Source organism: Bufo bufo, chromosome 2 (genome assembly GCF_905171765.1).
Source record: "Bufo bufo chromosome 2, aBufBuf1.1, whole genome shotgun sequence".
NCBI classification, from domain to species: domain Eukaryota; kingdom Metazoa; phylum Chordata; class Amphibia; order Anura; family Bufonidae; genus Bufo; species Bufo bufo.
In genome coordinates this window covers 356,713,980-356,729,851 of record NC_053390.1, presented here as the reverse complement: position 1 = coordinate 356,729,851, position 15,872 = coordinate 356,713,980, and the positions used below count along the sequence as shown (strand labels likewise).

General features: G+C 44.3%; 1 protein-coding gene across 2 annotated transcripts in view; it reads right to left on the bottom strand.

The window, feature by feature from the left end:
• Positions 1–8,962: 8,962 nt before the first annotated feature.
• Positions 8,963–15,872, bottom strand: part of VLDLR (very low density lipoprotein receptor) — an 84,446-nt gene continuing 77,536 nt past the window's right edge. For both annotated transcript variants that reach the window (XM_040417118.1, XM_040417117.1), the window contains exons 18-19: positions 11,702–11,871; positions 8,963–9,541 (exon numbers count right to left, since the gene is read on the bottom strand). In XM_040417118.1, coding sequence (XP_040273052.1) covers positions 9,506–9,541; positions 11,702–11,871 — 206 coding nt within the window. In that variant the 3' untranslated portion in view covers positions 8,963–9,505. The remainder of the gene's footprint in view (positions 9,542–11,701; positions 11,872–15,872) is intronic.

Genomic DNA, 15,872 nt, shown 5'->3' with positions numbered 1-15,872 from the left:
GTAGGACCTTGTGACCAAAAGCCAGGTCTGAGGACCTGAATAAGTCAAGTCTAGAATGTTTAATGAAGGCGTTTACACTAGACCAGGTTGCAGCCTGGCATATATGATCTAGGGAAGCTCCTGCCCTTTCAGCAAAAGAGGCCGACATGGCTCTCGTAGAGTGAGCCCGAATGACCTCTGGACAACTGATGCCTTCGATCTTGTAGCAGTCTGTAATAGTCTGTTTTACCCATCGGGCAATGGTAGATCTGGAAGCTGCCTTCCCCTTATTTTTACCACAGAAGAGCACTAGTAAGTTGTCCACCTTCCTCAGGTCTCTAGTGACCTCTAGGTATTTTAGCACTGTTCGTTTAACGTCCAGGGTATGGAAACGTTCTTCTCCAGAATTCTTAGGGTTTTCACAGAAGGAGGGAAGAATGATCTCCTGGTTCCTATGGAAGTCTGTTACTACCTTTGGCAAAAACGTCGGGTCTAGCCTCAAGGTGACACGGTCCTCTTGTATTGTGAGGTATGGTTGTCTTATTGACAATGCTTGGATCTCGCTCAATCTTTTTGCTGAGGTTATAGCAATAAGAAAAGCCGCCTTCTGAGAAAGATGCTTCAGAGAACTTGAGTCCAAGGGTTTTTAAAGGCGGACCTGTGAGTCCGTTAAGGACAGTGTTTAAGTCCCAGGTAGGCACCCTTGATTTGAGAGAAGGTCTTAGTCTGGCTGCAGATCTCAGGAATCTTTGGATCCATCTATGGCTGGCTAATTCGGAATCAAAATATGCACTAAGTGCTGAGACCTGGACTCTAAGGGTAGAAGGACTTAACCCAAAACCTAGGCCCTTCTGCAGGAAATCCAAAATCTTCAGTATATTCGGTTTGGTTTGGTCTGGGGCTTCGTCGCCTGACCAGGTACAGAATTTCTTCCAGATTTTAAAATAAATGGCGTTTGTCACCTTCTTTCTGCTGGCCTTCAAGGTAGAAATAACCCCTTCAGAGAGACCTCTACGTCTTAGAAGGTTGGACTCAGGATCCAAGCCGAGAGATTGAAGATTTCTGGATGGGGATGGAGAACCGGCCCCTGGATCAGGATATCCTTCCTCTTTGGGAGAATAAAAGCTTCTTGTGGGGAGAGTTTGGTTAGAATCGAGAACCAGCTCCTCTTGGGCCAGTACGGAGTGACCAAGATTACTCTGGCTCTGTCCCTGATGATTTTTTGGAGAACTTTTGGGATTAATGGGAACGGAGGGAAGGCATATGCAATGTCCCAGTTCCAGTGTAGGGAGAAGGCGTCGATCGCTAGGGGCCTGTCCCTTGGGTTTAGGGAGCAAAAAAAAAGGTTGATACCTTTGCGTTTATTCCTGTAGCCAATAGGTCTACCAGAGGGAGGCCCCACCTCTGGACAATCAGATTGAAGACGTCCCTGTTTAAAGACCATTCTCCCTGGTCTATGGTAGTCCTGCTGAGGAAGTCCGCTGCACAGTTTAGGCTTCCTTTTAAATGAATTGCAGATATCGACTTTACATTCTTTTCCCCCCAGAGGAAGATTTTTTTGGACAGACCTTCTAGTTTCTGAGACGTGTGCCCCCCTGATGTTTGAGGTAGGACACGGTCGTTACATTGTCTGAATGAAGACCTTTATATGTTGGTTTCTTAATTTTGGAGCGGCTACTTGTATTGTCTCCCAAACTGCCCTGAGTTCCCTGTAGTTTGAAGACTGAGCTGCAATATTTTGAGGCCAGTCTCCCTGGTAGAGATCGGGGAAAAAAAATTGTGCCCCACCCCTTTACACTGGCATCGGTATAAACAAGCACTGCTGGGGTTCTGAACCAGACCATGCCCTTCGTTAAGTTTTTTGTTTGAAGCCACCACCGGACTGAGGATTTTATGTGGCCCGGGATCAGGATTTTCCTGTCCAAAGAGGATAGATTTTTGTCCCACTTCCTTAGAAGCCAGGACTGAAGGGCTCTGTAATGGGCCTGGCACCAAGGGACAGCTACTATGCAGGCTGTCATCTGACCTAAGAGACTCATCGCTTCTTTGCACGAGAAGGAGCGACGTCCCAGGAAGGCCCTGTTCGCTGACTGCAGGTTCTGAATTTTCTGCTGGAAGAAAGGTTGTTTGTTTTTCCGAATCTAAGAGAACCCCTATGAATTTTACCCTGGTATTTGGAACTAGGGATGACTTTTTTAGGTTTATCACCCAACCTAGAGATGTCAGAAGGGAGCAGAAGATGTCTCGGTCTGCTATAGACTGATCTACCAAGTTGGAAATCAGTAGAAAGTCGTCTAGGTAAGGAACGACCGTCACACCCTGAGACCTCAGGGAGGCGACCATCTCTACCACCAGCTTCGTAAAAATTCTTGGGGCAGAGGCCAGCCCGAAGGGGAGAGCCACGAACTGGAAGTGGTGAAGACCCTCTGTGATCCCTTATTGCAAACCGCAGGAACCTTTGAGACTGGGAGTGAATAGGAACATGATAGTATGCGTCCTTTAAGTTGATTGTACAGAGGGACGCATCTTTTTGAATTAAAGGAATGGTAGAATTTAGAGATTCCATCTTGAATTTTTTGTAGATAAATTTGTTTAGCCTCTTGAGGTTTATGATCATACGGAAGGAACCCCCCGGTTTCTTTACTAAGAAAAGGCTGGAGTAGAAACCTTGCCCCCGTTGAAGCTCGGGAACAGGAATCACTACTCCCAAGTCCCGGAGATTCTGAATCTCCCTCCAGATCTGGCTGTGCTGACAAGGAGAAGGGTGGTGAGAAATCAGAAACACATTTGGAGGAAGGGGGGGGAGATAACTCTATCCTGTATCCGTTTCTGACAAGATTTTGAGCCCAGAGGCTGGGAGAAGTCTGCTGCCACTGAGCAAAAAACTGGGATAGTCTTCCCCCTATCCTGGCGTCACTGCTTCTCACCTCCCTTGTTTTGGGGATTAAGGAGGAATCCTCTACCCCTCCCCCCTTTTGGGTAACTCCAACGTCCGGATTTACCTTTACCACGAAAAGAGCTATTTTGGGAAAATTGACTACGAAAGGAAGTTTTCTTTTTAGCGGTCTTCTCTTCAGGGAACCCTTTCTTTTTATCCGTAGCCTTCTCAAGGATCTTGTCCAGTACAGGACCAAACACGTATTCCCCTGAGAAGGATATAGAACATAACTTCATCTTGGAAGAGATGTCGCCCGACCAAGATTTCATCCAAAGTGCCCGCCGGGCAGCATTGGACAAAGCGGCGTCCTTGGCTGAGAACCTAATTGTCTCTGCAGAGGCATCCGCTAGAAAACCCGTGGCGGATTTTAGTAGGGGAATAGTATCGAGTATCTGGTCCCTAGATGTCTTGTTAACTAGATGACTTTCTAATTCATTCAGCCACAGGTACATAGACCTGGCGACTGAAGTAGCAGCTATGTTTGTCTTGACATTAAACATGGCTGCCTCCCAAGACTTTTTTAATAAACTGTCAGCTTTCCTTTCCATAGTGTCCCTTAACTGACAGGAGTCCTCAAATGGAAGTGAGGTTTTTTTATTGACCATGGCCACCTGGACGTCAATTCTAGGGACCTCGTCAAAAATCTTAGAATCTGACGGGTCAAACACAAGGCGGTTCCTGAACTCCTTGGAAATTCCCAGTTTCTTTTCAGGATGGGCCCATTCGTCCATCACCATTTCCTTAATATTTTCATTTATGGGGGGGGAAGACCCTGGAGCGTTTGACCTTTAATCCACCAAACATCTCCTCCTGAACCGTATGGGGTCGCTGGATGTCCTCCACCCCCATGGTATCCCTGACAGCCTTTAAAAGGTCACTCATCTCACTGGGGGTAAAGAAATATTTTATTGTCCTCGACGATCTCCCCCTCAGATAGGGGGTCGTCGTCCTCTTTTTTAGAGGATGAGGCATCGTCCTCTAAATCTTCGGAGTCAGAAATATCCGCCATCCTGGGCCGTTTAGGTGGGCGAGACCCCCGGATATCCTCACGGAGGGAGGCCAGGGAAGACTTAACCTCCTCCTGAATCATGGATCTGAACTCCTGCATAATTGAGGGCTGTTCCTCTCTCACTAATTTGGCAATGCAATCCATGCAAAGTTTTTTAGTATAGTCATCAGGAAGCCGGACGGAGCACTGGATGCATCTGGCGGTCTTTGAATTTTTTAAAGTTAGTTTGGCCTAAAGTGAGAGAGGCAGTCCATTAAATTTATGCCAGTCTGGTATAGGAGCATAACATAGATGCAGTATAACAGCAGACCCCCAGGGGGAGGGGAACAGTGAATACACTAGGGTGCCCCCCCCCTTCATCTGTGAAGCTGCCGGCTGCCCAGGTGGGCTACTCACGCAGGGGCGCTCTGGAGTGGTCTGCTCCTTCAGCTGCGGCTCCTTCTCCTGATCAGACATGTCCGGTCAGCGAGCGATGCAGAGAGCGCAGCGGGGAAGAGTGCTGGGAGCATTTTATTATAGAGGCCCCGTCAACTTCCGGGTTTCCCCCGCAACCTGGAAGTAACGTCAGACGCGCACGACTGCGCAGAACATCCTTCCGGTCGGCTCCCCCACAGGGAGGAAGGCGACCTGCGGCAGCTCAGGGCAGGCTTCCCTCAGCAGGGAGCGTGACCCCGGCGTCACCCTGCCAGCTTTAGAACTAGTCCGCCGGAGAGCAGGGGACGCTTTTCTGCATGATGGACCCGTAAGGGAGGCCACAAGGACCGCCGATGCGGTCACCCAGGTATCTTAAAAATAAAAAACGAGGTCCACTTCACCTCCCTGAAGCCAGAGAGGACTTTTCTGTCCTGGCCGCTATAGGGGCAGGAACACACTGGTGAATGGTGGTGGGAGGGGTCCTTTTAAACCTCTGTTCCTGCCCCTACAGAGGTCAGGGGTCAGTCTCTCTGGACCGTCATGGTGGTGAAGTGGAAAGGATGGCTCTCTCCAACCATGTATTGACCATCGTGGTGTAAATAGATTAGTCAAACAAGTATCTCCAGCTCCTGGTTCTTGAACTCTTTGACAGACTCAGTGGAACCAGAATCCGCAGTAAGCTGGACTTCCAGGCAGCTCGAACTTAATTTGGATTCAAGATGGGGACAAGCGGAAGACTACTTTTAAATACCTGTGACAGCCATTACCAATACCATGCCCTTCAGCCTCAGTAATCCTCCTGCAGTATTCCAGTAATTTGTCAGTTATAGTTTATGTATTTGTGTTTATTTGGGATGACCTCTTAATATTCTCACCAGATCTGATCCTCCACCGAAGACCTGTTCACACTGGTCCTCAGCGCTTGAGAAACAGGCTTTATGCTAAATTTGAAAAATGTCTGAAAACCCCCCCCCCCCAAAAAAAAAAACTTGGTATCAAGATGGACCCACAGAAATTGTCTGCTGTACTGCATTATCCCTATCCTCCTGGCTTGTGAACCTTTCAGAGATTCCAGGGTCTTGCCAGCTACTATAGTTTATTCCTCACTTCTCTTCCCTGACAGCATTCACCCTCTTCTGAGTAACAGCAGAGAGGTGCAAAGAACTGGACAGCTTTCCTGTCTCTTAAACAAGCCTTCACCTCAGCCTCTATTTTTCAATGCCTGGATGTCACCAAACAATTCTTCCCTGAGGTGGAAGAATCCTCCATGAAGGTCAGAGCTGTACTCAGAGAAGATGGTAAGCAGTTGTACATCCTCAAAGATCTCCTCCTCTGCTGAACAAAAATTATTCCATCGGGTAACAGGGGTTCCTGGCTGTCAAATTGCCCCTTGCAGAATGACATCTGTTAAAGGGTGCCAGTTATTTACACCAATCACAAGAATCTGACATCTCCGGTCTGCTCAATGACAACCTTCATAAAGCCCTTTGGTCTGTTTTTTGGCTGCTTTAATTTTATATTTCATTCTGCAGATAATACCAAGGTGGATGCCCTGTTCCTCTAACCCTGGTGATTTAGTGGAGGAGCCTCAGCACATCATTGATCCTGCCTGTATTGGTTCTGTTGCTTTTAGGCATAGGAACAAATGACTTACCAAGTGGAATAACTTGCAACTGGACATGAGGAAATGGGTCCTGTCCTGGGGTCTTCACTCCAAAGTCACAGGTCATCCTGGTCTTCGTTAAACATCTGAACTCGTAGCTTGATATTATTGGTGGCCCACTATGTCCAAGGACATATGGGATTTTGTTGCTGGCTGTACTTGTTCCCACAAGATCCTGAAGCAGGAGCCAAAAGAATTCCTTCTCCCATTGCCCAAAGTCCTATGGCAGCATATTGCCATGGGTTTAATCACACACACTTGCCCTTTTTCTCTGGCTGCATGATAATCTGATCATGAATATCTTAAAAGCTTGCATGCTGTGGTAGGGAATGTGGCTTTGAATTACAGTTTTATCATTATATGAGAATCTTGAATAGGAAATAAAGTAAAACTACTAATTTGGCTTTATTATATATACACTGCTCAAAAAAATAAAGGGAACACAAAAATAACACATCCTAGATCTGAATTAATTAAATATTCTTCTGAAATACTTTGTTCTTTACATAGTTGAATGTGCTGACAACAAAAATCATACAAAAATTAAAAATGGAAATCAAATTTTTCAACCCATGGAGGTCTGGATTTGGAGTCACACTCAAAATGAAAGTGGAAAAACACACTACAGGCTGATCCAACTTTGATGTAATGTCCTTAAAACAAGTCAAAATGAGGCTCAGTAGTGTGGCGCCTCCACGTGCCTGTATGACCTCCCTACAACGCCTGTGCATGCTCCTGATGAGGTGGCGGAAGGTCTCCTGAGGGATCTCCTCCCAGACCTGGACTAAAGCATCTGCCAACTCCTGGACAGTTTGTGGTGCAACGTGACGTTGGTGGCTAGAGCGAGACATGATGTCCCAGATGTGCTCAATTGGATTCAGGTCTGGGGAACGGGCGGGCCAGTCCATAGCATCAATGCCTTCGTCTTGCAGGAACTGCTGACACACTCCAGCCACATGAGGTCTAGCATTGTCTTGCATTAGGAGGAACCAGGGCCAACCGCACCAGCATATGGTCTCACAAGGGGTCTGAGGATCTCATCTCGGTACCTAATGGCAGTCAGGCTACCTCTGGCGAGCACATGGAGGGCTGTGCGGCCCTCCAAAGAAATGCCACCCCACACCATTACTGACCGGTCATGCTGGAGGATGTTGCAGGCAGCAGAATGTTCTCCACAGCGTCTCAAGACTCTGTCACGTCTGTCACATGTGCTCAGTGTGAACCTGCTTTCATCTGTGAAGAGCACAGGGCGCCAGTGGCGAATTTGCCAATCTTGGTGTTCTCTGGCAAATGCCAAACGTCCTGCACGGTGTTGGGCTGTAAGCACAACCCCCCACCTGTGGACGTCGGGCCCTCATATCACCCTCATGGAGTCTGTTTCTCACCGTTTGAGCAGACACATGAACATTTGTGGCCTGCTGGAGGTCATTTTGCAGGGCTCTGGCAGTGCTCCTCCTGTTCCTCCTTGCACAAAGGCGGAGGTAGCGGTCCTGCTGCTGGGTTGTTGCCCTCCTACGGCCTCCTCCACGTCTCCTGATGTACTGGCCTGTCTCCTGGTAGCGCCTCCATGCTCTGGACACTACGCTGACAGACACAGCTAACCTTCTTGCCACAGCTCGCATTGATGTGCCATCCTGGATAAGCTGCACTACCTGAGCCACTTGTGTGGGTTGTAGACTCAGTCTCATGCTACCACTAGAGTGAAAGCACCGCCAGCATTCAAAAGTGACCAAAACATCAGCCAGGAAGCATAGGAACTGAGAAGTGATCTGTGGTCACCACCTGTAGAACCACTCCTTTATTGGGGGTGTCTTGCTAATTGCCTATAATTTCCCCCTGTTGTCTATCCCATTTGCACAACAGCATGTGAAATTGATTGTCACTCAGTGTTGCTTCCTAAGTGGACAGTTTGATTTCACAGAAGTGTGATTGACTTGGAGTTACATTGTGTTGTTTAAGTGTTCCCTTTATTTTTTTTGAGCAGTGTATTTTTTTGGAAGTAAGCCATATCGGTAGGCTATACCTAAGAAGCCAATGCTCATAGCTTGAAAAGGGTTCTTCAGGAATACAGATTTTTCTCACACTTGCACTTATCTGCTCCCCACCACAATGCCTGGGATGTGTCCATGTTCCGGTCCCTGGCTTTTTTTTCCCTGGAACTTCATGGGCATGGTCGCTGCAGCCAGTGAATTGCTTCAACGGTAACATGGCCAGAAGTAGCACTTTGCCACTTAAGCCAGTCATTGGCCACAGTGGAGCACGTGACTATGCAGCATCAAGACAAGCTGGGGACCGGAACAAGGACACAGCAGAGACACAGAATGGGGGCAGGCAGGCATGAATCTTTTTACAAAGTACCATCCCTGAAGAACACATTTAAAGTTTCCTTTGGGTTCCATTAACAGGTTAGACCTAAAGAACAGTAATAAAACTAGACTCTTTTCTTATAAAAAAAAAGCCTATTAAAACTCACACTCAAGCATGCTGGTTGGCATTGCCATGCATGAAATAATTTGAGTCTCAGCACTTTGCGGAATGAATAGCATTAATGACTTTGGGAACTGGAGCATATTCACGTGGCTTACTGATCAATTTGCTACATTTGTCCTGCCAAGAAGAAATCCATTTCACTTTGCCTTGATTTTGCATGAAAGAGGACAGAGATCAGAGAAAGCTGCAATGAATTGGAGACTTAAGTAATTAGATACCATTACTAATGACGGAATCTCTTGCTATATGCAGTACCGATTTAATTGTGTACTTGCCAACAACGGTCAGTGTAATAAACACATTTATAGTAAATCTTTTTTTTTATTCTCAAAGGAATCTCCAGTGGTTCTGATAGGGAATTCACCCCCTGTATCTCTAAAAAAGGTCAGTCCATACACATTTACAGCTGCATTCAAACATACAAAATTGTTTAAGGTTAAGAAGTTATTTGGCAATTTCATATGAATAACCCGTTTTGTTTTTAGTCTATTGCCATTGCCCCAACCAGTCGAAACAAAAAAAAAAAAACAAAGTGTAAAAGTGTACAGAAACATATTTACAATCAAAAAGACTTCAAAGTGCTTCAGAATAGTGACTGTCTCCAAGGATATGTACAACTGCCTATACAAGTATGTACAGGTAAATTCACTATATATAGCACAAAATTTCATTGCTGGGATATGGCTTTCATGGAAAGTGTTTTTATACAGTACTTAGCCTATGTGGGAGTGAAGGATTACAAATATTGAAAATAAATAAAGGCATGGGGGCTATGGACAAAATGGTAACCTTTTCAAAAGCTGAACAAGCTTATTAAGAAATATATACAAAAAGGTTTCCACTGCAAGTTCCAATCATAACAGCTGTGTCACATACAAAATATTCACACTTCCATAGTAAAGGGGCAGGATGCGTTCAGCGTCTGGACTGGTCACCATCTGGAACCAAATTATCCTGTTAATGCAGTGTAGACTGGATGAGGATGATGAATGCCAACTATGTATAGCCAGGCTCATGACATGTCGTCTTCTGTATTTACAACAGATATCTAGAGAAAAAAATAATTATATTAAATCTACAAGTGACATCTGAATATGTAAAAGCATGCACTTGGTCAAGGCTAGAGATGAGCGAATTTCATATTTTAAAATATTTGTTCACACTTAGTTTGCTGGTAAAAGGTGAATTGCATTATGGATTCCGTTACCACGGACCAGGACGCAATTCTATGACTGAATGCATAACGTAATGCCTTTAGATTCATTCCGTCATAATAGAAGTCTATGGGCTGCAAAACAGATCCATTCCATTTCAGTTATGCAGTGGAGTCCTCTCCTGCATAACGGAAACGGGAAAGACCCCTTTTGCAGCCCATAGATTTCTATTATAACGGAATAAATCTAAAGGCATTACGTTATGCATTCAGTCATAGAATTGCATTATGGTCCATGGTAACGGAATCCATAACGCAAGTAACCTTAACTAACGAAGTGTGACTGAATTTCATAAACAGAAAATCGCTCCTCTAGTCAAGGCTTATTTTCATTTTTGCATTTAGGATTTTTCTACTTTTCAATAACCATAACTTTATTTTCCGTTCACAAAGCTATATGAGGGCTTTTTTTGCGGGACAAGATGGATTTTTTTTATTGCCACCCTGTAATTTACCATATCTCGTATTGTAAAAATCAGGAAAAAAATGGTTTGTGGGGCCAAAAAAATAACTAAATAATAATAATTCTGCCAAGATTTTTGGGGTAGACAGTGTTCACTATGTGCTAAAAATGACCTGACATCCTTAGGCCTCTTTTACACTACCGTATGGCTATTTCAGTGTTTTGCGGTCCGTTTTTCACGGATCCGTTGTTTTGTTTGTTTAGTTTTTCCATATGGCATATACAGTAATTACATTGAAAAAATTGGGCTGGGCATAACATTTTCAATAGATGGTTCCGCAAAAACGGAACGGATACGGAAGCCATACAGAAATACATCCGTAGGTGTTCTTTTTTTGCGGACCCATTGACTTGAATTGAGCCACGGAACGTGATTTGCAGGCAATAATAGGACATGTTCTATCTTTCAACGGAACAGAAAAACGGAAATACGGAAAGCATACGGAGTACATTTCGTTTTTTTGCGGACCCATTGAAATGAATGGTTCCGTATACGTAACGCAAAAAATGACCCGCAAAACGGAAAAAAAACGGTAGTGTGAAAGAGGCCTTATACTGCTGCTCAATATCAATGCAGCTATACCTAACTTCTATAGGTTTTTTCACTTTTAAAAAAAAACCTTTGGAAAAAAAAAATTCTTTGCATTGCCATACCTTATATTTTGGCCTATAAAATATTTTTTTTAAAAAATTTAATATAAGAAAAAAGAGGTCCCCTGACACTGCACTTTTAAAGGATAACATTTTTGTAATAAAAGTGAGTGGCCCAATGTTGCAATGGCCCTCTTAGGCTTGTTAGCTAGAAATGCCTAGCAATGAAAAGCAGTGTTCTTAGAAGATAAGCCAGTAGTGATTACACGTTTTAAACTCTACAGAGATGCAAAATTGAAGAAGTCAGAATACATATTGTATAGATAACCAGACTTAATAGGGTTAAAAGAGGGGATCCTTTATTCAGGAGCATCATTCTCCGTTTTCCACTCTTTCCTTTATTACACAGTAAATCAGTAGTCCAATCTAAAATTATAACTTAACCCATCTGTATTTTTTGGGTGTGGGAGATGACCTGGACGGTTGGGAACCCTGGTGCTCAGAATTTTCTGGACAGTCTGTAAAAATATGCAATCGTTTTTCCTGTGTCCATGAGGAAAAATAGAGTTTTCTTTTTAGGCTGATTGTACATACTTTACTAGAATATTTTGTGGCAATTTTACAACTCTCAGCAATTGCTGGTAATGAGGCAATATCAGTATATTGAGCTAGAGACATGTATAACCTATAATCTTTATAAAATTCATAATGGTTTTCCAATATGGCCGTAAAAAAAAAAAAAAAAAAAGTTCGGCTGTCTGCTGAGCACCCAGAGAAAACCTATGCAAAAGGGAGAACATTTTCAGTACACCTGTTACAGGTTAACACCAGGGGACAATTACAAGCTAATTGGCAAGGGACCTTTCTAACAAACCAGGGCTGTTTAAACGAGAACTCATGAAGGCACTGAAGGGAGCCCTGAAAGTGTGTAAAGCACTTACTGCTGGATATGTGTGTCCTATGTTGCCACTGTGCCTTCCGATATCTATTGTTAGGTCCTCTTCAGTGGTTTTTAAGTACACAGGGTTATCAAAATTCATGCTTTTCATGTTCTTCCGCTGCCAGTTACGCCACATAAGGTAAGCTCCTGTTGCTGCCATAACAAGTAACACTAGAAAACAAGTTATAGAAGAGTTAACATACAGAAAATTATAATCTATATTCAATCACATCCTCAAAATTCCAAGCCTTAGCCCCAGTGAAGCAACAAGGTGAAAGATCTCAGCCATATCAAACAGGCTTCATGATCCAAATTTTCGGCTGTTTACACCACATTCCAAAGCATGCAAATGTTAAGAGTATAAAGCAAATTGAACAAAGCGCCAAATAACAGGATTTTTTTTCATGAACTAAACTCAAAAATGCACTGTTCCAATGTATGCACAACAGTTTCAAAACATTTTAGAGTTATAAAGAACAGAAAATGGTCATTTGTTGAATCGGCAGCATTAAGAAGTCACATTTACTGAAATCAAAAGCCATTTCAATCAAAAACCTCTTAAGAGGCCATCCAGTGTTGCCCAGCACTTATCAGTAAAGACTGTTTGAAAGTTAGTCTTCATGTATGTCTGGGCCCACTGCAAGTTTCTGCTTGTGAGGGATAGGGATGGCCAAATAGTAGGTTTATGCACAACTGCAAAGTTCGTAGGACTCCCGAGGCACCAGCAGCTTCAAATACCTGTTGGCTGCTTTGTAATGGCATTTTAACAGCTGCTCTACATCCAATTTGTCTGGCAGGAACCTTCCTCATGATGACTTTATCTGCACAAACCTGTCTGTGCTCAGAATCTGCCACAAATCTCTTCACAGTACAATGATCACGCTAAACCCCTTCTCTACCAGCGCCGTACATGCGGATACTTACCATGACCGGCAATAATGCCGATCACAGTAATTGAAGACTTTAGATGCCATGATCAAGATCATGGCATCTAAATGCGGAAAAACTGGCTTCCTACCGATGCCCCATGTGGCCAATTTGGGCATCGGTAGTTGTGCTGAACACTTTCAGCCTCATCAGCGAGGCTAAAAGTGTTCATGCTACAATTCTTATTTTGGCCACCAGATGGCAGGCCATAAGAAATGAGCAAATTAGGGTTTTAATGTCCATTTAAAAATCCCGAATAGAACAAAAATCTAAAGTAAAAAAAACATTTATAGGCCGATATAGGAGCTTCAAATTTATCACAAAAAGTAAATATATACAAAATTAAAACTATAAAGTTTAACCCCTCAAAAACCCAGTGTCTGAGACTTAATGACCAGGATCAGGCAGTCACCGATAGCCAGGATCCGACAAATATTTCGTGCTAGGGGTTACCCTGATCAGGTTCTGAAAAAGGCTTTTCAGAGGGCAGTCAATACTCCAAGAAGTACACTCTTGACACTCAAAGAAGGAAGCAGGAGATAAGATACGATTCATTACCACATTTGATGGTTCCTCTAATGAATCACGTGAGATCCTTGGGCGATACTGGCAGATTCTTCTGATGGACCCAGATGTTCGTGATGTCTTACACGAGTATCCACAGGTAACCTTCAGAAGGGGCCAGAGCCTCAAGGATCTACTAGTACACAGCCATTTCTCTCAGCTTGTTACACCAAATACTTGGTTGAGTCGCTGACCTATAGGATGCTTTAAGTGCAGTGGCTGTGTGGCCTGTGATAGTATCACCACGGGCAAAACTTAACAGCAGCAATCTAAAACGCAACTTTAACATCAGGGATTTTATTTTGTGTCGGACCTCTGGTGTAATATATAAAATTACGTGCATTTGCCAAAAAGAATACATAGGCAAAACGAAACTGGAGCTTCGTCGACGAGTAGGAGAACAGCTCTTGGATATTGAAAATAGCCGGGACACAGTGGTCACGCGCAATGTTTGCGACTTCCATCAGGGAGACCCCAGGGTTATCAGTCATGGGCATTGAAACGGTCAGTCCCCCTAAACGCGGGAGGGACTGGGATAAGATTTTATTACAGCGTGAGGCACGTTGGATTTTTCTCCTACGGACGGTCACCCTGACAGGGCTTAGTGAACAACTTAGCTTTAGTTGTTTTCTGTCCAATAATCTGTGACCCTTGGTGACTGTTTCTCTAACGGAGAGATGCGTACCTCTCTCCCCCCCCCAGTACCCATGATCTGATACTGTACCATGTAAATTAGGGACAATTCCTTCCCCCTACATTAGTGATGGTCTCCTACCTTTTGCCCGGATTTTGCCACCACTCATGGCTTAATTTATTATTTTTCTATTTTCTGGAGAAACCTCTTAACCACTATAATGCTTATCAGTCACTGTCAATGGTCAGTTTCTGTTAGGCTATTACCCAGTTTTTCCTCTGCACTGATCACAAATTGCCTTAAATACCATGTTTCGGGTCTGATCGCGGACCAGTGTGCTCCGGTTGCGGCAAGACGTTCCATTGCCTCGCAACCTGTGAGCACATAGGAGTAATTTGTATCGGTAATCACCCCCAATGCTATGGTCGTTTCGGCCGGCAGAGTGACACAATATTCAGTGCGAGATCGCGCATGCGCGGGAGTGCTCAGTTTCTCTTTGCGCTTTCCTGCGCTCCATGCCTCGCTCTGGACTCATGATGAGCGCACACGCCGTGCAGACAGAAGTGTGTGCTCATTGGCTATGGGTATCACATGTGGCGGCAGACAGAGCAAGGCGATTATTTAAATGAGGTGGGAGCACCAGTTTAGTTGGCGTCCCATGTGCAGGGATTTTTATCTTTACCCTGCACTACCTTTACCTCCAATCTTTGAGGTTGCCCTTGGGTGGTCCCATCATCTTGGTACCCCTCTCTACCAGCAGACGTACACTCCATTTATTTGGAGGTTTGATTTTTAACTTGCTGTATGGGATCGGTAGTTTATTCATATATATTGATTCCCAAACTTTTTTTCATCTCCCAAAAGAGCCCCAGTTACAGAGGAAATCAGCCTCCCGACCCTGCAGCTCTGCGCTCCTGTCCCCAAGCCAGGTCCACCCTGCATAGCGTTCTGCTCACCTATATGAGAAGGAAGAAGTGCTGATACACTGCTTCTGCCTTCTCCTCAGTCTCGTGCCGTCACTGACAGCTGAGGACCTGTCCTGCTCCTGCTACAGAGCAGGAGCCGTAATGTGTGCGGCGCTCATGGCAGAAACATAGCTGATCTGATTCTGTCCAGGGGAATGCAAACTTTGGCTCCGGGGGCCGCATGCAGCCTGTGGGCCACAGGTTGTGCACCCCTGATTTAGACATAAATAAACCTACACATATGGAGTATCGTAATCGTACTGAACCAGAGAATGAAAAGCATGGGTCAGTTTTTCCGTAAATGAAACGTCGTGGAAACAAAATCTGTAAAACAGTGGAGGAATTAGAAACATAGAAACATAGAATGTGTCGGCAGATAAGAACCATTTGGCCCATCTAGTCTGCCCAATATACTAAATACTATGGATAGCCCCTGGCCCTATATTATATGAAGGATGGCCTTATGCCTATCCCATGCATGCTTAAACTCCTCCACTGTATTTGCAGCTGCCACTTCTGCAGGAAGGCTATTCCATGCATCCACTACTCTCAGTAAAGTAATATTTCCTGATATTACTTTTAAACCTTTGCCCCTCTAATTTAAAACTATGTCCTCTTGTAGCAGTTTTTCTTCTTTTAAATATTCTTTCCCCTTTTACCTTGTCGATTCCCTTTATGTATTTAAAAGTTTCTATCATATCCCCTCTGTCTCGTCTTTCTTCCAAGCTATACATGTTAAGGTCCTTTAATCTTTCCTGGTAAGTTTTATCCTGCAATCCATGTACCAGTTTAGTAGCTCTTCTCTGAACCCTCTCCAAAGTATCAATATCCTTCTGGAGATATGGTCTCCAGTACGGAGCAAAATACTCCAAATGAGGTCTCACTAATGCTCTGTAGAGCGGCATAAGCACCTCCCTCTTTCTACTGGTAATTCCTCTTGCTATACACCCAAGCATTCTGCTAGCATTTCCTGCTGCTCTGTGACATTGTCTGCCTACCTTTAAGTCTTCTGAAATAATGATCCCTAAATCCCTTTCCTCAGATACTGAGGTTAGGACTGTATCACTGATTTTATATTCTGC